Source organism: Artemia sp. Qi Xiang Cuo, chromosome 2, assembly GCF_049724085.1.
Source record: "Artemia sp. Qi Xiang Cuo chromosome 2, ASM4972408v1, whole genome shotgun sequence".
NCBI classification, from domain to species: Eukaryota; Metazoa; Arthropoda; class Branchiopoda; order Anostraca; family Artemiidae; genus Artemia; species Artemia sp. Qi Xiang Cuo.
Genome location: NC_142795.1, coordinates 11,027,972 through 11,053,939, shown reverse-complemented (window position 1 = coordinate 11,053,939; position 25,968 = coordinate 11,027,972). Strand labels below are relative to the sequence as shown.

General features: G+C 33.8%; 1 protein-coding gene across 2 annotated transcripts in view; it reads right to left on the bottom strand.

The window, feature by feature from the left end:
* The window catches only part of LOC148954901 (uncharacterized), a 92,840-nt gene extending 71,805 nt beyond the window's left edge, over nucleotides 1–21,035 (bottom strand). The window contains exons 1-2 of one of the 2 annotated variants that reach the window (XM_089099094.1): nucleotides 20,993–21,035; nucleotides 5,858–6,147 (exon numbers count right to left, since the gene is read on the bottom strand). In XM_089099094.1, coding sequence (XP_088955220.1) covers nucleotides 5,858–6,147; nucleotides 20,993–21,019 — 317 coding nt within the window. In that variant the 5' untranslated portion in view covers nucleotides 21,020–21,035. Of the gene's footprint in view, nucleotides 1–5,857; nucleotides 6,148–18,941; nucleotides 18,972–20,992 lie in introns of those variants that run through there. The other variant, XM_089099098.1, reaches the window with a different exon arrangement.
* Nucleotides 21,036–25,968: the final 4,933 nt, after the last annotated feature.

Sequence of the window (25,968 nt, the reverse complement as noted above, 5' to 3'; positions counted from 1 at the left end):
CCTAATAACATATCTTAAATATAAACAATGGAAAACTTGTATAATGTACACCCCTTGCCCCAGGGATGGTATGGACTATCTCATCCCCGAAGTCATCATAGTTATTTGACATTTATATTATTTTGAACTAGATGGCTACCTCCAACATTTGAGTGGATGCTTTATGGGGTAGGGCAGTTAAAAAAGGTATGAGAGCCGGGGCTGATCCAGGATTTTTTTTTGGGGGGGGGGTGCAAAATAGGTTGATCCGATAAAAAGAATACAGGGGGGCGCAAAACAGGTTGATCCGATAAACTTGCGTTAAAAGCAAGTTTAATTAACGTAAACGTGGGTTAATTAAGTAAATTACACTACTTTAGACTACGCTAGGGGGCGCGCCCCCTGGATCCACCACTGTATGAAAGGGAGCTGGATGTCCTCTGACCACTTCTCAACATCCCTCCTCAACATGCCCTAAGAGTCTCGACTTAATATTCGCTGCTGTTCTTAAGATCTTGCAGATACGCCTTTTTTATATGCAGAGTGTCTTTTAATTTAATTCAAGATACCGCTAAATATTCCCTAAAATGTCACATTAAAACGCTTTGCCTTTTTGAATACACTCAGAACCAAACATTTCCCGGGGAAATGTTTGGATCTTAAACATTTCCTTAAAGTTTCATCTTAAGACTTTAAGCCTTTTAGAAGACCAAAGATCAAACATTCCCCCTTTTCCTTGTAAAAAAAACCCTCATATTTAAACAATGTGCAACTTGCATAGCTTACAGCCTGTGCCCCAGGTACTGAGGGGTATTTGTCAACCCCGTGGTCATAGTTAATTGAATTATTTCGAACAAATTTGCTTTCTAAGAATTTTTATTAGTGTTGAGAGAAGAAAGCGTATAAAAAGGGCAATGAGGACTGGTTGCCCTCCGATAACTCTTTCAACATCTCTCTCAAAATACCCTGAAAGTTTCAACTTAATACCCTTAGCCGTTCCTTAGATATTGCTGATACGCCGTTTTGAAAACAAGCAGGAATATAGTGTGTTCTGATTTTGTTCGATATCCCTCTCCACACTTCCTTAAAGTTTCAGCCTCTTTGGAAGCACAAGATCAAAATGCCCCCTTTTTCTAATAGGAAAAACCTCATATACAAACAATTGGCAACTTAATTAGCTTTCAGCCGTTGCCCTGGGTACGGGGGGGTATTGTCAACCCCAAAGCCATAGTTATTTGACTTTTGGACTATTTTGAATAAAATAGCTATCTGGAAAATTTTGAACAGATGTTTCCATAAAAAAAAAGAAGTCTGGCGGGCTGATTACCCTTCTATCTCTTTGGATTTTCAATTTCTAAACAAATAAGCCCCCTCCAAAGTTTATTTGACCACCCATTATATTATATTATTTATTTATTGCTAATTGTATAAACCCACACACGAGTTATTCTCACCGTGGGTCATTAATTTGATAGTTTTGTAAAATACTTTTTTTTATTGATTAATAAAGAACTTGAACTTGAACTTTCTCTAGGAAAAATAATAATAATGGTAACACATTGAACCTTCCGCCTTTTTACTATAGGTAACTGCCTTTGATAAATTCTCTCTTCCCTTGGTTTTGCTGACCAAGAACTAAGGCATATAGCTCATTCCAATTATTTGAAGGATGACAAGCCAAGAACATAGCAATTGAGTACCAGTTCTAGGTTTTTCCCCACCTTGAAAATACCCCCCCCCCCCAGAAAAAACGAAGAGATAGAAATTGATGTATAATCCCCAGGGCCGTAACCAGGATTTTTTTTAGGGGGGAGGGGGTATTTATTCCAGGTGGGGGTACAAAAGAAACTTTAAAAATTACATCAAAATATGAAATTGATGTCTATCCATTTAAGATTCAGGGAATATTCGTGGTCTACGCTGTTATAATGAAAGTAAGAGCAACATTAAACCTCAAAATGAGCTGCATTTATTCCGTATAGGAGGGGGACTACCCCTTCCTCATCCTCAACTCCACTTTATTGTCACAGAAACTTCGGAGGGTGCTTATTAGATTAGCAATTGAGAGTTCTAATTCTTTTCTTAGAATTCAAAACTGATTGGAGACCAACCAGCCACGGGGGGGGGTATTTTAAATGGGAGGATTTTCCTCAGGTGTGTATTTCCGGGGGGAGATATTTTCCGCAGGGCTCCCACGGAGAGGGGGGGGGGAGGGGTAAACGGAGGCCACCTTGAGTACCAGCTTCATTGGGCCTTGTAGTTTTGTGTGAAATGATCTTCCTGGTGCCGCCCTCTTTGTAAAACCTTTTGTTGATATACAAAAAAGGGGTGAAAAAGACGCTTAAAACTTCTAAGGGGATTTGATTAAAATAATTAGCATTGCCTGAAACTTATAAGTAGTACATTCTTATGACTACACTTCAAAAAGCTGTAAATATGTCATCTTACACTTTTTGTCTTTGAACAGTTTTAAACTTATACCATTTAGTTTTGACATAGCCAAATGAACATACACAAATAGCGTTTTTAGCGGGATTTTAACTATGAAGGGAAATTACTTCAAGTTTTAATTACGGTGTCGAAGATCTGTGTGAATACCCATGTCATAAACTTTTTGTTTCTCGATACCAGCCCTTGGTATTTATAAATGTCGTTATGAATTTACAAAAATGCTTCAAAACTAAATGATACAATAGAAAGTTAAATGACACCCTTTTGCATCATTATGAATTAAATAAAAGAAAAAACAGTTTTTTTTTTAGCTGAAAGTAAGGAACAAAATTAAAACTTCAAACGAAAAGAAATTATTACGTATATGAAGGGGATTGTCCCCTCCTCAACACCTCGCTCTTTACGCTATAGTTTTTAGTACTTTTAAAAAAGCTTCTTATTGTTCTAATTAAACGACTCTTGTGTTTCAGGAGTCGTTCTTAAAGAATTTGCACAAAATTCAAATTTTTGCGTAAAGAGACAGATGTTGAGGAGGGGGCATTCCCCTTCATATACGCAACAAGAAGTAAGTGTTGTTAAATAAAAAAAACAACAGTTTTTTCAACTAAAAGTAAGTAGCAAAATTAAAACTTAAAACAAACGGAAATTATTACGTATATGAGGGGGTTACTCCTCCACAACAGCTCGATCTTTACGCTAAAGTTTGAATTCTATCCCAATCCTTTAAGAAGGACTCCTGAAACACTATGTTCACTTACTTAGAACAACAAGAAGTTTTTTCTTTAAAAAGTACTTAAAAAACTTTAGCGTAAAGAGCGAGGTGTATTGGGAAAGTAACCCCCTCATATACGGAATAATTTCTGTTTGTTGTAAGTTTTAATGTTGCTCCTTACTTTCAGTTGGAAAAACTTGTTTTTTTTATTTATCAAAACTTCATTCTTATTACGTATATGAAGGGGAATGCCCCCTCCGCAACACATCGCTCTTTACGTTAAAGATTGAATTTTGTCTTTAAGAAAGACAAAATTCACTTCTTTAATACTTTAAGAACGACTCTTTAAGAAATCCAATTCTTTAAGAAATCCAATTCTTTAAGAACGACTCCTGAAACAAAAGAGTAGTTTAATTAGAACAATAGGGAGCTTTTTTAAAAGTACTAAAACACTTTAGCTTAAAGAGCGAGGTGTTAAGGAGGAAGCAATCTTCTTCATATAAGCAATAGTTTCTGTTCGTTTTAAATTTTAGCGTTGCTCCTTACTTTCAGTTGAAAAAACTTCATGGAAAATTCACTCCCCCATAAAAATTCCCCCATGGAAATATCCTCCCCCACAGCCTCCTTCTTCCTACCTCCCCCCACCAGAAAAATCCCCTTGAAAACGTCTGTATACTTCCCAACAACCAATACTATATGCAAATAATGGACAAAGCTCATAACTTAATTAGATTTTTCGACTATGCTTAACAAAACGGTATCTCAAAATTTTAATCGGGTGACCTAGGAAAAAATGAGCGCGAGAGGGAGCCTAGTCGCCCTCCAATTTTTTTGTTACTTAAAAAGGGCACTGGAACTTTCAATTTGCGTTAAAATGAGCCCTCTCTCGGTTTTCTAAGCCCAGTGGGTCGATACGATCCCCCCTGGGATACAATAAAAAAGACACGCATCTGGGATCTTTCTTCTGGCAAAACATACAAAAGTCCAGATTTTTGCAGATAGGAGCTTGAAATATCTACAGTAGGGTTCTCTGATACACTGAATCTAATGGTGTGATTGATTCCATGACTTTTAGGGGGTGTTACCCCCTTTCTTCGAAAATCATGTGAATTTTCTCTGGCTTGTAACCTTTGATAGGTATGACTAAACTTAATAAAACTTGTATATTTAAAATCAGCATAAAAATCCAATTCTTTTTACGTGGGTATTGATATCAAAATTCCGTTTGTTTCGAGTTTCGGTTACTATTGAGCCGGGTCAGTCCTTACTTACAGTTAGTTACCACGAACTGTTTGACCACCTGTGAACAGTAATTTTTTTAATGATGACAGACAAGAATCTTGATTGAAAAATGTACCATGTAATTAGGCTGAGGATGTCAGTAATTTAGAAAACCGCAACCTTAGTGACCATATCACTCATCTTGTCAAAAAAGATTTTTGCAATCTTCCGCTTGCATAAATATTTCATAAGACACAATATCTTATATGACTTAGAAAGTTAAAAACAGGAATTCCAACATAACATTTAGCATGTTGAATTGTGTTCTTTAACAAAGAAAAGAGGTTCAAACACCATATGTTGGGTATCCTCTGCCCTTTTTAATTACACTTCAACGTATGACGCTTCAACAGATTTCAAGAGGTAAATGACGAAGTGTTTTTTAAAATAGTTTGCAATCACTTATTTGTATCTTGTTTTCAACTTTCTCTAAATATAAATCCTAAACATGTTCATTTCGATTTGAAATTACCTCGTTTTAACTTAATATTTACATATGTTCAAGGTGAACATCGAATCGGAGATTATCAACCAATATCCCTCCTAGCCCTAATACAAACAATTAAATAAAAGTGCAAAATATTAACAACAGCTAAAAGACACCCTCTCCATGGTCTGTCCAAAAAGGAAAAAAAAGTCACTGTCCCATTCTTCCGTATTAAAGAGATTGCTTTATCTCTATTGGTTTATTTTTGTGAAATCAATTATTATATTTTCTTCCAATTGCATTATTCCTCAAGTTTAAATCAGAAAAGAAAGGAATATAACCACATATTTCCATCGGTTGTCGTATTTATCTGCTGTTAACATGCCAAATTTTTAATGAGTAAAAAGAATAAAAACTGATTGTTTTTTCTATGAAATTTCAAGTAAATAAAAAGAACAATCAATTTTTAAACCATCATTTTCTGCAAATGAACTCTTTTTCTCTGAGGTCTAAAACCACCATCATTGCTAATGTATGCTAACGTACGTATTTATACCAAAAAAGGGGACTGTGTTGTACTCTTTTTTTACTTAATGTATGGGTTTTTGACATAGGATGCAAATTAACCTTCATTTTAAGTCGTCATACGAGTCCACCTGTGGCTTACCTAAGTATGCTTGAAGAAAGGCTGATGAGATCTCTAAAACTTTTGAGAAAAACTACAATGTATATATATATATATATATATATATATATATATATATATATATATATATATATATATATATATATATATTAACCTCTACATCTGCTTTTTAATATCAAAGTGTGTACGAAGATCCTTATGATAAATTTAAGAGATTTAGATACGGTTAACGTCTTTAAATTCTTAAATTTATTTCCACACGCAAAGAACCTGATAAATTGTCAGGAAGACGAACGCCCATCTAATTCAATCCACCCTCAATTTGAATTTAGAATAAGCATATAGGTTATAATTCACTTACCTGTTCAAGCTGTCATGTCCTTGTGTATGACCCTGCGGCTGCTCTGGCTGAAGAGATATCGCTTGACCTTGTGACTGTATTACATCCTGTTGGAACGCCTGACCTTGTGGCAGTGGCTGGCTTTGTATATTTACAACTCTCTGTGTCTGTTGAGGGATAATAAATTGTTGTTGACCTTGAGAAGGGGTTTCGTAGTGCAAAGGAGTCTGCTGCCATTGTACCCTCTGAACTGCTCTGGCCTGAGGAACCAAAGGAACGGCTTGTAGACTTCCGGCAATCGTTACCAGAGCCTAAAAATACACATTTTCAAGCTTCGTTTAGACCATTTTTTTATATATGATTTTCATAATGATTTTCTTAATTTTTGTTTTCCTTCTGATGAGTTTTGTGTGTAGAAGATTTCAAGAAAAAGATTGTTTTTTATACAAAAAAAAAACGACAAAACAACAATAGCATGTATGAAACGGAGGATTTGTTTCTTCTAAAATGTGACCGAAAACATCTTTTTATATGAAAAACGACAAATTCTGCAGAAAAAATTGTGCTCAAACAAAATCCAAGCCTGGAACGTGATGACTGCAACAACCATAGGCTTAAAAAGCCCCACGCCTAACCTCAAGCTAATCTTGACTTCGCAACACCTACCCTTATTTCTTATCGATCTCGAAGTGCCTATCCTCACTTTAGTATTTTCTACACGTATATATCATCTCTCCTTTGGTTGTTCTAGAATTCAAGGACATGCTATATTTAGGATATTTAAGGACAGAAATATTCTAGGACAAGCCATGTCTTAATTCTAACATGCCTAAATCTGAGTTGAAGAGAATATCTGTGTGTAAGAATAGTCTGAGTAATATTCATTGTTATAGTTAGGGGTTATAATTAGTTGCTACAATTAGATTACCATTAAGCCTGCCTAGATGAATAATTGCATCTCCTAGCTTCAGAAATTCAGCTGTCATGTTTTAAAAGGTATTATGTGACACAACTTGGACACTTTCTGTTTATATCCCATCCCATCCCATAAACAAAGTAAGTTCTTCTTGATATTCTTTTTCTTAATATGTCTTCTAAGGTACTTAAATTTTTCATTGCATCAATCCATACTGTAAAATGTTTAGGTTTATGTCATAATCTACATACAATACTAAAAATTATGATATTTTGAAGCATAATCCTTGCCAAAAAATTGCGCAATCGAATAATTGCTAATAATTTTTGTAAGCGTCAACCCTGTTATGTTCAAATAATGAATATTTGGCAAACTGTAGCTTGAAGGATAATGTTCTTCAAAATCTTATGTCAAAAGAAAAGTAAAGTTCTTACAATTGAGATTACAAATGTGATCCCTGTCAAACAATTTATAACAAGGAACTGTAACTTAGGAGTGAATCCCAATATAGACCAAAACTTTGAAATCCTGGATTTTGATAACTATAAATATATAAAAAGAATTGGCTTTTTATCCTGATTTCAAATAAAAAATGATTTAGTCTAATTTTACCCATCATCAGTGACTAAAAAAAACAGAACAAAACGAGAATTCGCCAGCAAGAAGAGAATAAAACGAGAATAGAATCGGATCCAAAAGATTTATAAGTTTAATTGTAAATGGACAGAAGCAAAGAAAGAGACAGCAGCTTTTAAGAGACTTTCTGATGACGGAAAGTATGGAATTAGCTTTTATACAAGATAGTGATACTGATAATTTAAAAAGCGTAGAACACGAATACAAATACATAACAAACACCTGTAATGGTGGAAGTAGTGTAGCAGTGGTATATAAACCTCAGTTTGAGCCCGAAAATGTCAAAATTGACAAAGAGGGAAGATTTATCAGTTGCGTAATAAATGGAAGAACACATCTCAATTTTTATGCACCATCCAGATCCCAAAATAAGAAAAAGATAGAGCAATTTTTCTGGCAAAATATTGCAGCATTTATCCTCAAAAACACTGATCAATTGATATTACTTGAAGATTTTAACTGTGCAACAAGTAAGAATGATGTCATAGCCCGAAAAGAGAATATTTGCAAAGATAGAGCAATTTTTCTGGCAAAATATTGCAGCATTTATTTTCAAAAACACTGATGAATTGATATTACTTGAAGATTTTAACTGTGTAACAAGTAAGAATGATGTCATAGCCCGAAAAGAGAATATTTGCAAAAAATTGGTTGAGCTAATAAATGGATTGAAAATGGTAGATGTCTGGGAAGGACTTAAGAAGATAAATAGCTTTACAAGAATAAACTGGGTAGGAAAACATGGAGGTGGAGTAAGACTTTACAGAGTCTATACATCAAAAGTAATGATACAAAGTGTGGCAAACAGAGAACACAAGATAGTGTCTTTCACGAACCCCAACTAGTCTTTCACGGACCCCAACTAGTATTGTAAAATTAACGTAAAATAAAAACTCGGTAAGTAAAATTGGTAAAATAAGGTATTCCCTAGGAAACACGGGGTTAAATTGGTGTTTTAGAGTTGGCTTGTAGGTACAACACCATTTTCAGCAATTGGACAGTGCCTGATTTCGGACAACCATTTTGTAAAAAAAAAATAAATTAAAAAAATTACCATTATTTGGGAGTAAAATCATATTATTAACCTTTTCTGCATTTAAACCAAAGAAATGTTACCCTAAAAGCCTTGCATATTTAAATAACCGTACTCAGCCACATTCCGCATATCATATACATGTTATTTTTCATTTATTTATAAAAGTACCAAATGCAATTAAAAACGATACTTTTAACGCTTTGATGACTTTAACAGGATCTGCTGGCAAATGTAGTTCCTCTCCTTCAGTTTTAGATTCAGGTGACCATGCCTGTTCTGAAGCCCCCGCCCTCCTAAACAAAAGTCCTGGATACGGTCCTGAAGATTTATATATCAACTTCTACCTCCACCTTCCCATCGTCTCTTCCTTAGAGCTAATCCCGTATTTATCTGAAGATTCTTTCAAAACAACTGCTGAAACACATGGGCCGTTAAACTACAATAAGAATTTCTTTTAGACACTGTAGTCAGTTACAACTCATTTGGTAACAATTTATTGTCCGCAATATATTGTCCGCACTTTTATGAGAATTAGGTCAGTAGACGAGCTAAGTAAATTACTAGGCAGAGAATTCTTGCCCAACCTAATTGGTCTGTCATTTATTCTAGCTTGGTTTGTTGGTTTGTTTGATTCAGTCTGCTTTCGGCTTTTGCTCGGTTAGAGTTAATTCAAAAGATTAGTTTTCCTTCTTTTTTTGAGCACTGAAGACGACTGGACGTAAATCCATGACGAAATATCTACCTGTATCATTTTCGCTTCTTTTATGTCCGCTGGCTGACATTACCCTCATTTTTCTCGGCTATTTTGTTTGTTTGTCATATATCAATCCTGCTTGTAGCCCTTTCTGTCTTTAACAGTTCACAGAACTAATGCAATTTTATTTCAGCTAGTATTTCACCAATTTAAAATTATAATTACTAATACTATAATACACTTCATCGTTCTGATAACTAGAGACCTAAGTCAGACAGACCGCATTTTAAACTAGAAAACACAGTTATACACAAAATAAAGTCTAATAAATCTAATAAATCTAATAAAATAAAATTCAATCTTTTTACTGACAACCTCTTTGGGCTCTGAAAATTGCAAGGCGTCGTTAAATATGTCAGTTAACTATGTAAGATGCCGGTAAAATAGGTAATTTTCGTAAAATAAGTAAAATACCAATTTTACAGGGGTCCGTTAAATTACGGTAAAATACGTAAAATACCCAATTTTATTGAAATCGATGAACAAAAAAGATACCATGTTGCTATCCGAATACTAGAGACATACGATGAAGTCCAGAATTACGCAAGAGGTAAAGACAAAGTCGAAAGAATTATAAAAAACTGGCAACGAGTATCTGAAATTTCTTTATAGAATGGCTTATGAACTAAAAAGAGAGACAAATGGAGGAAAAAAAATCAAATAAGGAATATTTCGAGACTCTACTAGAGATGAGAGAAATAGAACAAAAGAATGCAGAAGCCCATAGGATAAGAGAAAAATGTGAGGATGAGATAAGGAATGAACAACTAACAACAAGACTTATTTGCAAAGAGAAAAAGCAAGCGAAAGAAACTAATCTTAAAATAATTACAAAGAAAAATGGGGAAACAACTGAGAAAATGGAAGATATCCTGGAAGAAGCGAAATCCTTATACAAGAATGTATTTACAAGAGATACAGAAGAAGAAAAAGAGAGAGTGGATGAATTCTTTCAGAAGATTGAATATAATCAAGAAGATTAGAGGGCAACTAGCCCCCCCCCACGCTCCTTTTTCCTCCAAAGTCATTCGGTCTAAATTTTGAGATATCCTTTTGATTTAGTATAGTTAAAAGATCCAGTAACTATTCCTTTGGAGATGATATGCCCCCCCCGTAGTCTCTGTAGAAAGGGATGCAAGCTACGCAAATTGTACATTGTAAACATATGGTTTTTGTTCTAATGGTATTTGTAATTTTTGGGGGGAGCGGAGTATTTTCTGCAGAAGGATATTCCAAAGGGAGAATTTTCCGCGTCGAGGAAAGTTGCAAGGAGGAATTTTACAAGGTAATTCTTTACAGGGGAGGGGGATGAGAAGGATTTTTCCTGGCATGATTTGAAAAATAGTCAGAAATAAAAAAAGTTTTTTCAAACTAAAACTAAAGAGTAACATCAAAACTTAATATGAGAAGAAATTATTTCGTATATTAGGGGTGCTGCACCTTAACCCTCGTTCTTTACGCTATTAAACAAAAAAAAAGCTGTTTTTAACTGAAAGTAAGGAGCAACATTAAAACTTAAAACGAACAGGAATTATTCCATATATGAAAGGGGCTGTCCCCTCCTCAACGCCTCGCTCTTTACGCTAAAGTTTTTAATTGTATTAAAAAATAGCATTGTGGGAAAGAGTCTAACTTTAGCGTAAAGAGCGAGGCGTTGAGGAGGGGACAGCCCCTTTCATATACGGAACAATTTCTGTTTGTTTTAAGTTTTAATGTTGCTCCTTACTTTCAGTTAAAAAACCTTGTTTTTTTTTAATTTAATTTTTGTATGTTTTTGAATTAATGCAGGTTCTGATTTTGAGTCACCGTACATGAATAATTAAAACAAAATTTGTATATTAATTTTACTTTTATTTGGTTAAATGGCTTTTTCGAAAGCTGTTTAATTTTATTTACGAACGTTTTTATTAGTAATAAATATCCGTAACTTACGAATCAACTTACGTAACGAACTTCTATATTCATATATTTTTAATACATATATTATGGGGTTTGCCCCCTAGTCAATACCGCACTCTTTGCGCTAAAGTTCAAATTTTGTTCCAGTTCTTTAAAAATGACCCCTTAATCACAAAGGCCGTTAATTAGAATAAATAGCTCTTATGAAAGGGCTAAAAAAATCTTTCGCTTAAAGAGCGAGATATTGACTAGGGGGTGAACCCAATCATATACGTAATAAGTTCTGTTCGTTTTAAGTTTTGATGTAGCTCCTTGCTTTCAGTTGAAAAACTTGTTTTTTTTGTATTTAATTTCTGATCGTTTTTTTTTAAATAATGCTGGGAAATCCGGCGCCCCCTTCATAGCAGTGTCCCTTCCCCCATGAAAAATTCCTCCATGGAAATATACTCCCAAATAACCCTCGACCTCCTACTACCAGAAAAAAATCCCGCCTGAAAACGTTGTATACTTCCCAATAACCAAAACTATATGTAAACATTGGGTAAAGTTAATAATTTTCAGCCTTCTCCCCGGGGACTTTGGGGGACTATGTCATCCTAAAAGACATATTTGTTATATTTTCGACCATGCTGAACAAAATGGTTATCTCAAAATTTTGATTGGGTGATTTTGGTAAGAAAAAATGAGCTTTGGAGGGGGCGTAGTTGCCCTCCATTTTTTGTCACTTAAGAAGAGCACTAGAACTTTTAATTTCCGTTCAAATGAGCCCTCTTAAAATATTCTAGGATCACTGGGTCGATACCATCACCCTTGGGAAACAAAAACAACAAAAAACAAATAAACACGCATCCGTGGTCTTTCTTCTGGCAAAAAATACAAAATTCCACATTTTCGCAGGTATAGGAGCTTGAAACCTCTATAGTAGGGTTCTCTGATACGTTGAATCAGACAGTGTGATTTTTTTAAAGGCTCTATAGCTTTTAGGGGGTGTTTCCCCCTTTTTTTGAAAATCAGGCAAATTTTCTCAGGCGCGTAACTTTTGATGGGTAAGACTAAACTTGATAAAACTTATATATTTGAAATCAGGATTAGAATCTGATTATTTTGATGTACCTATGGGTATGTACTTATTGGTCCACTTTTTAGAGTTTCGGTTACTATTGAGCCGGGTCGCTCCTTACTGACAGTTCGTTACCACGAAGTGTTTGAAAGTCTAACTTTTTGTCGCAATTCCTTAAGAAAAACTGCTCAAAACAAAGGCCGTGGAATTTGAATGAGATGTATTAAAAAAAAAAAAAAAAAAAAAAAAAAAAAAAAAAAAAAAAAAAAACTTTAAGACTTTAGCACAAAGAGCGATGATTGGGGAAGGAGCAGTCTCCTTTAAATACGGAATAATCTATGGTTGTCTTAAATTTCAATGTTGCTCCTCACTTTCAATTAAAAAACTTATTTTTTTTCATTTGATATAAAACAAAACTCTAAAATTGGTGCCTTTACCTAGAGTAAAGGGTTTCATATTGCATTTTAAACCCAAAATTCAAAGTGTTGTAGGCGAGACAAATACCTGAAGAGATATTTATATAATTAAACAGTGATTAGTATTGCAGAGAAAACGACCAAAACACAAGATCTGTCATTCCAGAAACGGGGTTCCTTTTTTGGGAGAGAACTTCCAACTTCAGCTGGCTGAACTTCCAACTTTATACTTCGTTCATTACAAAATTTCGACAAAAATGCATCTTCACAAAAAAACAGAAAAAAAAGAATGATTTTTCGGAGGTGATGATGGGTAACGAAAAGATCAATCAAGTGGGTAGTTGCACTTACTTAGGTAGTATGCCTATTGTTAGTAATTAATTAAAAAAAACAAAGTTTTCCGAAGGAAGTAAAGAGCGAAGTTGAAACTTAAAACGGACAAAAATTATTACTTCACAGCCTATTTAATATTGATTCTATATAAAGTGTCCTTAATTGGTTTGCTTCTACTGTACCAAAACTCCTATATTATTTTGTGTTTTCAGTAAAGCGCTAGTTTTGTATAATCACAAAAGCATAGGGAAACATTATTAGTTGGTTTATTTATGCTAGTTATAGTAATATATATTAAATAGGTTGTGAAGTAATAATTTTTGTCCGTTTTAAGTTTCAACTTAGCTCTTTGCTTCCCTCGGAAAAACTTTGTTTTTTTTAAATTAATCTTTGTTTGTTTTTGATTAAAATTTAATGAAGGAACAACGCTGCCATGATCTTTTTTATTTATACGGAATAATATATGCTCGTTTTAAGTTTTAATGTCACTTCTTAGTTTCAGTTGAAAATATTCACAAACATGACATATGATTCAAGTGAACATACCACTCGATGCCTATTTTTTAGGTTTCTTTCGAATATAATAATTGGTTTTGGTGCGAATTCAATTTTGAACCCTTATGAAGAGAAGCTGTAACCACTTTGCATCCTATGTACAATCCTACCTTTTTTACTGTTTTTTTTTTATATAAAAAGTTTTTCAATTTTTCTTTCCCTACTCAGCTTATCAAAAACTTGCATTTTCCCCTTAAATCAAAAAACAGTATATTTCCGCTATTCGTCGAAACAGTTGATGAATAGCAGAAAACACTCCCTAGAGAATGTGGAGAAAGTAGGTTACATTTAAACATTTAGCAATGAGCACTGAAAATACTTTCTAGAATATAATATTTCTTATGCCATATAAGAACACCGAATTTTCAACAATTCATCATTCATATTTTGAATTAGCTCATATCATATTCATAATCACTAAGTACATAAATTGAGGAAAAAATGAATTCCATGGATTCAACGAGTGATTTTCAACAAAAAATGGTAAGTCTATGTTATTATTTTCCTCAGGTTGTGAATGGAAAATATTTATATTGATAACTTGTTCTATTCAAATATTTGATCATACGAGGCAGCCACTCGTATGATCAAATTTACTCGTATAGCTCGTATTTACTAAGGCAGCCACTGATGCAATAAAGAATTGCTCCTTCTCTCTCTGAAGAAATTTCAAACAAAACATTGAATATAATAAGAAATCACTAATATTCTAATGAAGGGAGTCAGCAGGAGAAGCAGGGTTGCCACCCCTAGTGATTTGTCACTATTTCTACTGACTTTTTATGTTCCCTAGTGATTTTTTTATAGCTAGTGATTTATAGTGATTTTCGCTCTAAAACTAGTGATTTTCACCTAAATCTAGTGATTTTTCACGATAAAGCGCGTAGATTCATGATTCAATTGAATAAATCATACAAGAAGCTAACTGTTAAAATAAATGTTGGATGGCAATTCGTTTCCACAAGGCAGTTTTTTCCTAAATAGGTTTTTTGACTTTTGGTTCTGACCGTCTTAAACAGTTCATAGTGAATTCTTCCAACGGACTAATGAGACTTACTAGGGGGGCTGGGAGGGGAAGAATACGGTGAGGGTCCGTTGTATATCTCCGATTAAGGGTTTTGGATCATAGTTATTACAATGGTACCGTTTCATACTTCGAAGCTTTTCAACTTAAGAAGTGGCACAAAAGGTGCCATTTTTTGTGCTATTTGGCACTTGTGGATGGCAAAACTGATTAAAATCACGTAGATATGAGCAATAGCTTTCAAATCAACCATTAAACATATCTCTAAGAAGTTCTGGCAGTCCACTAGCCCCTAGCTTTTCCACTTAAGAGCATGGCACCAATAGTGCCATTTTTAGCGCCATTTGGCAGTTGCCGGTGGTGGAATTCATAAATAAAACGTAGATATGAGAAATATCTTTAATGTGAGCTATTAAACATCTGTCTACGATGTTTTTGAGCCCGCTAGCCCCACCCCTTGAGAAATGGCAGATAATGTGCCATTTTTGTGCCATATGGCACTTGCAGATGGCGGAATTTATAAAACGCACGTAGATGTGAGAAACAGCTTTCTAATGAGCCACTAAGCATCTATCTATGATGTTCTGGCAAACCGCTAGCCCTGGAAAAAAAAGGAGAGAAAAAAAAAGAACGGAGACAGATCAGATCTACCCATACAAAAAAGTGATTTCTCTGGTTTTTCAAGTTTGGGGACTGCAATTTCCCTGAATAAGGTTTTCGACTTTGCTGATTCCAATGGTACAACTTTTCTTTTTGATTCGACGCCATTTTTGAGGGTTTTCAGGTTTTGGTTCAAAAAACCATTTACAACATAATTTTAAAATGTGATTTGGTAGATGGATTGAGTTGAAACTCAGCTCTGGAATAATATATAAAATTTGTCGTCTTTCGTTGAAATGTTAAAACCACACGAGAGCAGAAAAAAAAGATGCCAGAAATTGTGTAAGGAACATAACCTTGAAGTGTTTGAAAGCCTAGCAGAGAATTATCCAGTTATTGATGGCAAGTATCCACACAATGGGAGATAGCACTTTCATAAATAGGTATAACTCATAAAGTTGTTTTACTTTGACTGGTTTACACGCCCGAGCTCTTGATTCAAATGGGAATTTATTAAATTTTAGGGTCAGGTTTTACGGGAATAAACCAAAGCAAAAAATATGCCACGAAAAATCATACCGGTTTCCTTCAAAAATCTATATTTGCATGTAAATTAAAAAGCCGGTTATTTTTAAATAGAACTTTTTTAAGGAAACAAAATCAGGATTGTTTTTTTTTGTGGTATTGCTCTGTAGATAAGTGAAAAACCTGTATGAGAGCTAAGTCATAATTTCTAAATCTTACACACTTTAAAAAAGATCAGACGAGCTTGCAGAGAGGTTGGATTTATCCTCTGCCCCGAAACTTCTAATAATTCCTCTAAAATCTTCCTTTCTTTAGGCGACTCGCCTAAATTCGAGCCTTTCTGAATCCATGGGCGCCAGCAGGGGGTGGGGTAGGGGGCATGCTCCCCCTGGAAATTTGGGACTACGAAGTAAATATGAGGATACCAAAGGAAAGAGAGCAGAAATGTGTGGTGCCCCATTTTTGGCTGCCTGCCAATAGGTTTTGACCCATAATAAGGAAAATATAAATTCTAATTTGTGACTGAGTAACCCCTTTCCAGTTTCCCACAAATATTTTATCTATATGAATTGGTTGAAGTAAAAAAAAAAAATGTAATTTTTCATGGTAATGAATGGTAAATAAATAACGATCCTTGTCAATAATTAAAGTATAAGAGCCTAGCTATTGTTGACATTAAATCAAAGAATCAGCTTTTCATGGTGATCCTAAATATGGATTTGTTTATTAGTAAAGGGTGCAATTATTAGTACAACTTAATAAGGGGCAAATTCGGTTAAAATATGCCGTTAACTTTTTCTTGCATTGCAAGAGTACCCATGAGCTGATATATGAAGCCACTATAATATGAAATGTTTCCCCTGAACGGAATGCTGGGAATTTCTGTATTTTCCCCCTGAAACGATACGTTGCTTGTGTTTTATTATTACTTACTTATAATTTTTTTTTACCAGGAGTGATTGTATTGATCTAGTTGTTATTTTGAAAAAGATTGAATTTTTTACAGTTATGAAGTATAAGGGTGTCAAATATATTGGCATTGAATTAAAAAATTTTATTTGATTTCCTTAATATTAGTTTTAATGTTTTACTTTGAACAAACTAATTTGAAAAAGCTTTACTTTTTATAAACACTGAGTCTAAAGGCATTAAATATTTTTGTGTTTGATAAACATGTTAATAAAAACTGATATTATTAAAACATATCCGTTCAATGCTTCGAAATTACTCAATAGAACTGAATGCTGGGAGCTTATATCTTAGTTTTCGTATATAGGCTTTTGTTTTGTGTATTTTTTCAATTACTTACTTTTTTCATTTTTATATTCCTTTTACTTTAATTGACGTATTTTTTTCATTGCCTTTAGAAAAATGTTTGTCTCTAAGCTTCATTACCCATCAAAACCCAAACAGAGATCATTGAAATATTGATAGTTTTTTTTTCTGCGTTACCAAAAGTAATGTTGTAATGTATTCATTAAACTTTACAGTTTCATGAAATGTAATTAAACAAATTGAAAAGATTATTTTTCCAATTGCAAATTTTCTTTAAAATTTGGACAAAAGCCAAAAAACAAAAAAAGCCTTACTTCACAGTAAAGATTAAAAATCTGCCTTATTTTCAAAAAAAGTGGGAAATATCCCCTAAAAATCATAAACTTTTAATGAAAATCACCCCATCAGATTCAGCATATCAGAGAACCCTACTATAGAAGTTTCAAGCTCCTATATGCAAAAAAGGTGGAATTTTGTATTTTTTCCCAGAAGAAAGATCACGAATCCATGTTTATTTGTGTTTTTGTTTTTGTTTTTTTTCCCAGGGGTGATCGTATCGACCCAGTGGTCCTAGAATATCATAAGACGGCTCATTTGAACGGAAATTAAAAGTTATAGTGCCCTTTTTAAGTGACCAAAAAACATGTAGGGCAACTAGGCCCTCTCCCACACTCACTTTTTCCCAAAAGTCACCCGATCAAGATTTGAGATAGCCATTTTGTTCAGCATGGTCGAAAAATACAATAACTATGTCTTTAAGGATGACTTAATACCCCTCAGTTCCCGGGGGAAGGTCTGAAAGTTATGAACTTTGCCCAATGTTTACATATATTATTGGTACTTGGGAAATATGCAAAAATTTTCAGTGGGGATTTTTTCTGGTATTTGTTGCAGGGTCGGGTGTTACGTGATAGGATCTTTCCATGGGGGAGGTTTTCATGGGGAAGGGAAATCGCTATGAAGGAGGCGCCGGATTTCCCAGCGTTATTAAAACAAGTTAAGAAATTAAATAATAAAAAGCAACAATTTTTTCAACTGAAAGTAAGGAGCAACATCAAAACTTTAAACGAACAGAAATTATTACGTCTATGATTGGGTACCGCGAACTATTTGATAGGACTCTCTTTTGATGAAAATTTTTTTGAACCTGTTCATTTTATTCAGTTGAATAGGACAATATAAAAGAGGGTCATTTTGACAGCTGGATAGTAAGTTTAAATTTTGTTTTTCTTTCGCTATTCTATATTTTCTTTTAAATGTCTGAATATGTAAGGGATTTAAATTCAAAGTGGAGAATTGTCCTGTTATGAAAGAGGCACATTTTATATGGCCGTTATAAAATCAAAACATGGTATCTATGCAGGCAGGATGATTTTTGAGTATCTCTATTCCTTGTGCAAACTGTTCAAAGGCGTAGGATATTCCATAAAGACAAGTACATCTCTTATAATCTAGGAAAGCAATAAATCTTTCTGTAATTTTTGTTTGACTTGCTTTTAAGATTAAATACATAATAATTGAATATTTTATTTATTAAATAAATTGATCCCTTTGCCAGGAATCGTTGTCTTTTAAAATTTATTGTATTTTGTTTCATTTTGAATGCAGTTTAATTGCTCCTTTTATTTGAGGGTTTTTTCCTAAAAGTATTCAAAAATGAACCTATTCCAACGGAAAAATATCCTACAATATATTCCCTGTCACCTAACCTCCACTGCTATTTTGGCGTGTTGCCCCCTGGAAAATTTTCTGCCGGCGTGCTTGTCTGAATTGATTCCCCAAGATAGAAACCTATATATTCCTGATTATGAGTGTAATTTGGAGGAATATTTTGAAGTTATTGTAGTTTTATTAAATATCAATATTAAAGGAATGGAAAACGAAATGAGAAAAATCTTTAAAATTTTTAAAAATAACGTTTGCTTCTTTTCCACCTTCTTCTTCGAATATTCGGTGACGCTAACGCAAAATCTTTAAGCAATTCCAGGTCCTGCGGTAGCTGGAATCGAACCCAGGGCTCCATATTCCCAAACAAAGATCAATCCACTGTATCAACACCAAATAAATAATATTTACGTAAGTTTTGATCATTCGTCAAGATGATTCATTGATAATAGCCTGTGGAGATGTAACTAAATAGTAGCCTAGGATTTGAGGTGAAGGGCCGAGGAGACAGCAGCGTCAATTTTCCTGGAAAATAGGGTGGGGTAAGACCCCCATTACTCGGAAAGTGCTTCATCTTTGAGTATCATCATTGAGATATATGTCTCATAATCATGGAAAACGAATTCCTAATCTTGGATAGGATGTATATAAATTTAGGTATTTTGTATTGACTAACAGTCAGGACTAGGCTAGTTGGGATTGGCTGACTACAATCTTCCAAAGTCTTGATTTCAGCTTTTAAAAGTTACCCTTACTATATAAACATAATAATTCTATTTTACAGCACTTCCCTTAGATTAAATTTGTTCAAGATTGAGTCTGGCTATGATTTAGATACTTTGTTTTGACAGTATTTTACGAAATTAGTCTGAAGCTTTAAAGTGTCAAAAATTAGGTTCCACTAGGGATCACTAGTGTATTTAAAATATTCAGTGTTGTACATGGCTAAAATACTCAAGCTAGTCGCATTCTTTTTAGAGAATTTAGACAAGTTCGATATTGAAAAAATCCAATTTCTAAGTGGTGTTATTGAGATTCTGCAGTGAATTAAGTGTTGAAGTGGCCCTTGGTCGTCCATCCATTGATATCTTACCCTAGCTAAAAATGTTAAGAAAAAAGAAATAAAAAGGAAAATTAGACTTTAAACCAAATGTAAAGAATTGCTTAAAAAATTAACCAAGCACAAACAAGCTCCCAAATCAAAATAAATAGCAACAAGCATGAATTATCCAAAATAAGAAGTAAGTTGTTAGTGCTGGGATGATCAACTACAGCAAGCAAAATTTTAACTGTGTAGGCCTACTTTTAATTTTGATGTTTCGGAATTAAGTCAAAAATAGAGATGATTGATTTTTTTTCTCTAAAACGCAGATGACACGTCATGATGGAGAGGAAGTGACTCAGGGGCTAATTTAAATTTGGACTCTCCTTCCTATTCGATGTAACTTCTGTTTGTTGAGTGTCAATCTCTTAGATAAGCCAATATGTGATCCTTTTGAGTGTTAATGTTCCTTTCTTTTTCTGAATGAAAATTTAGTTTTCCTTTGCTTATTTCTCTTAATCCAAGCTTGAAATAAGAAGCAGAGCTCGTATAAAATCTTTTACCTTATTAAGCTTGGCCCAAAGTGGACCAATCTATCATATTTTCTCGATTTTCACAAGATTTAGCTTGTTGCACTTGAGAGTCCGTTCTCCCTCGTACATTAGACCATGTTTGTAAATGCATGAATATTTTTTTTCCCTTTTCCTATTCCTATTTAATTCATTGAAATTTCGGTAAGGACTTATGGTAATCCCACTTTTTAAATGCTATTATACCAAATTCTCGATTATCTTCAGAATTAGGTGGTGTGGCAACTGCAGATAAGTATATTTTGCAGGTGATCCAAAATAAGTTGAAATAAGCCAGAATTCAGCACAATTTTTTTCTACAATTATTCAAATTAAATATTTACGTTATCATAATTGTTATTACACTAGTTTTCGTTTAAGGTTTTATTTTATTTGTTTACGTATCGCATTATCGGGTTATTGCAACTCATGAGGCCAAATAGCGTTTGATCTTGTTATCTCCCTTATATTTATAAAAAAATTAAATGGTAATTTTAATGGTGAAGTTTTCATTTTGATTCGACACCACTTTCGAGGGTTTTCCGGCTATCTTTCGAAATGGCCACAAATTTGTTTTCGCAATAAACTTTTACCATTAAGATTAATCGAAATTATAGTTACCACTCTTGAATCAGCTTTAAATGGCAATTTTTTCTTGTTTGACAGTTTTTTTCAAATTGTGCTTTTAAATTTTCTATTACTAGGGGTTGGACCATAATTTTGTTCCACGGAGGACCACGGATAATTTACAAAGCGAATAATCCGCCCGCGGATAATTTAAAGTTTACTGTATATAATATTTTTCTTCTAGTATTTTCTTTCACTGGTATGACCTAACAAACTAGTTTTACCTTCAGAAAAAGTACTTTGATCAACATCTTAGCAAGCACAGGAATAAAAATATACTGATCATATTGTCTTTTTTTGTGTTCTTATATGCTCATAGAGTGCACCATCTGGCATATAGGCGCTGTGACATTGAAGTTAGTAATAATCCAAGTCCCAGCTTATTAAAGAGGCTTTAAATCAAAGTATTTAAACACAATCACTGTCATTAAATAGTATGAAGGGTGCAGACAAATTGTTTAGGAGGACAATATTAGAATACAGCTTTTCTTTTCTTATAATGTTCGTTATTGCTATGGCCAGCATAAGTAACGGCCTTTGTTTAAGTCGACAAAATTAGAGCGTTTCAATTTATATATTTTATATTTGTATACTTTATATTATACTTTATATTTTATTAGTTTATATTTTATATTTTTTAACACGGATGTGTGAAGAAAAAAAAGTTACAAAAGCTCTGGCCCTTTATATAAAATTGGTTTAAAGTTAAATATTCAAATTGTTCTTCATCATGTTAAGATACAATTTTGAATTCTACCACCAACACTTTTACCAACTATTTTGGTATAGAATGCAAAAACTGTCATAAAAGTACCGTCAAATCACCAAATCCAATGTCATCAAAATAATCTGAGCTAGCGTTCTCTAATTCTTGAATTTTGATCGGTTTAAGATTGTATACCTGTTCTTTGCATACACCAAAAATTTTGGGCTCTTGTTTAAAAGCCCAAAATTTTGCGATTTTTCCGAAAAAATTTGATAATAGGTGCGTGATTATTTGTTTGTTTGTTTAATGGAAGCAACAACAGTAAAAATGTATAAAAACACATCTTTTTTAATATAGGATAATTAGAAAGGCTTTCATTTTGTTCCACTTAGACAAAGGACGTCACTTGTGCTCCACCATTTATGAGTTTGCTATAAGCGAAAGAAGTCTGTACAACCCAGTGTTCGATAATAAACATCACAAAATAAGCAACTTAAGTATTAATCTTTTCTCTCTCATTCCCCCAACAAAACAACACTAAAAAGCGCGAACGTAAAGCACTATTCTTTCTTTACCACTTCATTAACGCATTTATAACCTGAACGGTTACCTTTTTTAAACTCGTCTGAAAAAACCCAAGGACTAGAGGGTACCCACCCAGCTTTCCCTCCCCCCCCCTCCAAAAAAGAAGAAGAAATTTGCTTTTAAGGCGAGTAAGCTGCTGGTATTTTACAAGAGTGTGGGCAACATTCTCAGCTTAGTAATTCGCCCATTTGTTGTAAGCGTATTTTTTTATTTTAAACAATTATGAAATACGAAATCAAGTCTCTAATATCTTGGCCGATATATTTAATTAAAAATAATAATCCAAAGCATAAACCTCTTTAACATGGGCACAAAACTTCAACGTCTCTGATCTTCTTACTGCCTGGGTCTAAATCCGAATTTCTTAGCTTCCAAGAAATACATCCTTAGTTCTAAGTGATACATCCTTTTCTGACGGTCCTAGTCCCTCATTCTAAATAGAAGCTAGCCCAGTTACATCTAATATAGCTTTTATTTGAAACGTCCTCGATCTTTTCCGTTTCAACTATTCGACCGTATGTAATTAGAATACGAGTAAGTAGTTGGCGATGACCAGAGCTTATTTAGTTTTAATTTTTGGAAATTGTAATAAAGTCTGTTATGATATTTTATCCCATCATTTTTCTTCAAATATTTATCTTTTCTCAGCAATGACTTAGCAAAGTAGTTTTACTTTTAGAAAAGGTGCCTTGAGGAACATGTTAGAAAGCACAGGAATAACAATTACTAACTAAAAATTCAAAGCAGCCTATTTTCCAGTTCCCTGTTTTTAATTTTCATGGAAAGGGGACCAATGTTGGGATTTTTCTGGAAGGGTTGGATTAAAAACATAGAATTGAACTCGTAAATAGTGAAAGTCGATATTCCATCAATTAAAAGTGCAAACTAAAAATTATTTGAAGAGTGGCATCACCATATGTGCCATTAAATCAAATATTGAAAGAACCGGCATATAAATTTTTACTGGTAAAAGTATTTGAAATACGAAAGAATGGGAAAATCCAAAAAGTAATAGCATTGCATAAGACTTTTACAAGGTTATCTTGGATGAAACCGTTGCTTTTAAGGTGAAAGTTTTCAAAACAAGAAAACATACTAAGGCTTGGCATGCATAAGGGGTAAAATAGGGATAGTTACGCTACATGAAGCTACTGGTCCTGCCTTAAAGCCTGACACTGGTCACTGTGTCAAATCAGAATTCCCTCAGTAAGTGTAAGAAAAAGGCTTGGAGTGGATTTGCGTGGATTAACCGACTACCAAGACAGCCGCTTAAAACGGTGCCGTGACCTTTAATTTTTGAGACTAAACATTCCATTTTTATTGAGGTACATTTTTAGGGTCCCGCAAAGAAAATACACCATAACCCAATTTTTTCCTACATTTAAAACAATTCATAAGAAAAATAATATATAAGATTTTTAATGAAAGACAAAAATGGCTTTAAATTAAAAATTTATCAAAATACATTATATTATTTATTTAGTTTACACTAATTCTACTTACGTATTTTTTAACCTTCTATTTTTATTTAGGCTTATTTTTAGAGCCCTATGAATAAGTCAAAACTTCATTTTCTTTTTATATTTGAAGCCCAACTTATCCAAAACATCCCACTTTAAATTTTTTTATGAAAAGCCTGGAGATGGTTTCAAATTTTTTATTTATCAAAATAAAGAATATCATTAGTTTATTTATATGGATTCATTTAAAGATACATTTCTGTTTGTGGAAAAACGCTGTACATTTTATATTTTGAGGTACTATTCAACTTTTTTTACAGTTATAAACTGATGGTTTCAATCATGAAAAAAAGAACACTGATTCCTGACAAGGGGACTTGTCATCTAGTTTATTTAAAAAGTGCACATCTCAAGTAATTAATAATATACCTCCAATTTATTTTTCTGGGTCTTCTGATGTCTGGTGTCTAACGTACGCTGATGACCTTCTTGTTGTCAGAATGTTATCATCCTTTCTATGTCTATTAATTACGTTTTTGAATCATTTATTCGGAATGGTCTTTATCTACAGTTGAATTGCGACTGCCTTAAAGAGACCCTAGACGGTCAATCATTTTGATAAAAAGTTTCCGTCAATCGATTGATTCAAACATGATTGACCGTCTACGAACTTGTTTGACGCATGAGTCAAGCGCTAACGGTGATTGATAGAAAGTTTGAATGACTCAATCATTTTGATCGAAAGCAGTGTGTTAGATTAGCTTAAGTCAAGATTAAAGGGTTGATTGAAGGGTCGATTGAAGGTTAATTAAAGCACACGTCAATTGATTGACGAAAACTTTTGATCAAATTGATTGACCGTCTAGGGCCTTCTTTACTTTTTTGTATTTGGCATGCAAATCTCCCCTCTATTACATCTGGTTGAGCATCAATATTACAAAGAGTGAGAGAGGTGAGGAAGGGGAGTGCCACTAAAATATCGAAATAGTGTTAAGCTTTAATGTCGCTCTTGTTTGCAAATGAAAAGACTAGTAGAGATGCCTTATTGAGCCCCATGTGGCACCCCTGCTGCCACCTACAACTTTTTTTAACACCATATATTGGCACGAGAACCACGGGGTTTATGGTTTTTGTCAATGAGAATTTGAAAAACAGGAATTTTGTCACATTTATGTATGTTTTCTTGGATGGTTATGTGTGTTGGTCGATTTATTTGATGTTTTTAATGGATGTTTAATGGTTTTTTTCAGTGAGAATTTGAAAAAAAGGAACTTTGTCACATTTATGGATGTCAACAGCAATTCATGTCTGTTTTATGGTTTTCTCACTTGTTGTTAGATTTATTTGATGTTTTTCATGTCTGTTATGTGGATGATCCAGAAATAGTATTTGATGTTGTTGTTCAAGTCAAATGTTATGACATTCCAGGAAACAGTTAGATCACATGTTTCCTTCTCACCCAATCATCGTGTCGGATGCATCCCCCTTCTCAACTAATCAGAGACGTGCTTACATATGATTTTCCCCATTACATAACCATTCGCCATTGAGATTTCGTATATAACGGGCAAGCAACATGATTCAATTATCAGAAAGTATTTTGACACCGTGTAAGCAACTAAAATGGATATTATTGATGAACTTGAAGCCTTGGCAGCCACAATTAGCAATGTAAGTTCTGTTTTCATTTTTTATTTTCAAAATAAAATTGTTTTCCGTGGTCACCCTCTACCATATTCGGGTAAACCCCCCCCCGATACAAACGTCCCTATATGATGTTTATACGCGATAAAAAGTGTAAAATACACTCTGTTTTCGTTATGTAAACCCCATCCTTCCTTCCCCCTCTGTTTACGACCTTAATTCTGTTTTTGATAAATTCCGTATCTTATCTAAAAGCAACTGTCAACTTTCTGTCATTCCCTTAATATACTGTCCGATATGGCTTGACTTACAGATTTCTCGCAATGATTTAAATATCTGATAATTACTGACACCCCTTTAAAGTACATCCGGCTTTGATAAATATACAAGAATTTGGATAGCGGCTTAACCAAAGGGTTTCTCGGAGAAAGTTAGTTTCGCGTGAAAAGAGACATTATTGTTAATTAATCTTGTGTGCTTATAGGCATTGCGTAATTCTATGTGGTATGGAAGCAAGGAAATGAGTTATTTCAAAAATTAATGCCTAAAAATATTTTTAGGTCATTGGTGAACGGGGGGGGGGGTTGACTAGGCCTCAAGTCTAATACCTCCATTGTAAGTTGACAACAAACTGTGACTTCGCGCTAAAAGTAATGGGGCTTTATTTTAATAAAAATATCCATTGCTCTATTAGGTGAAACGTTAAGACAATTATGATAATACCGGTCGGTGGGGGAAGGTGTCTTTGCCAATGTCTTTTCTATGCGATCTTTTCCGTGGGGGTTATTTTCCTCGGGGTGTTTTT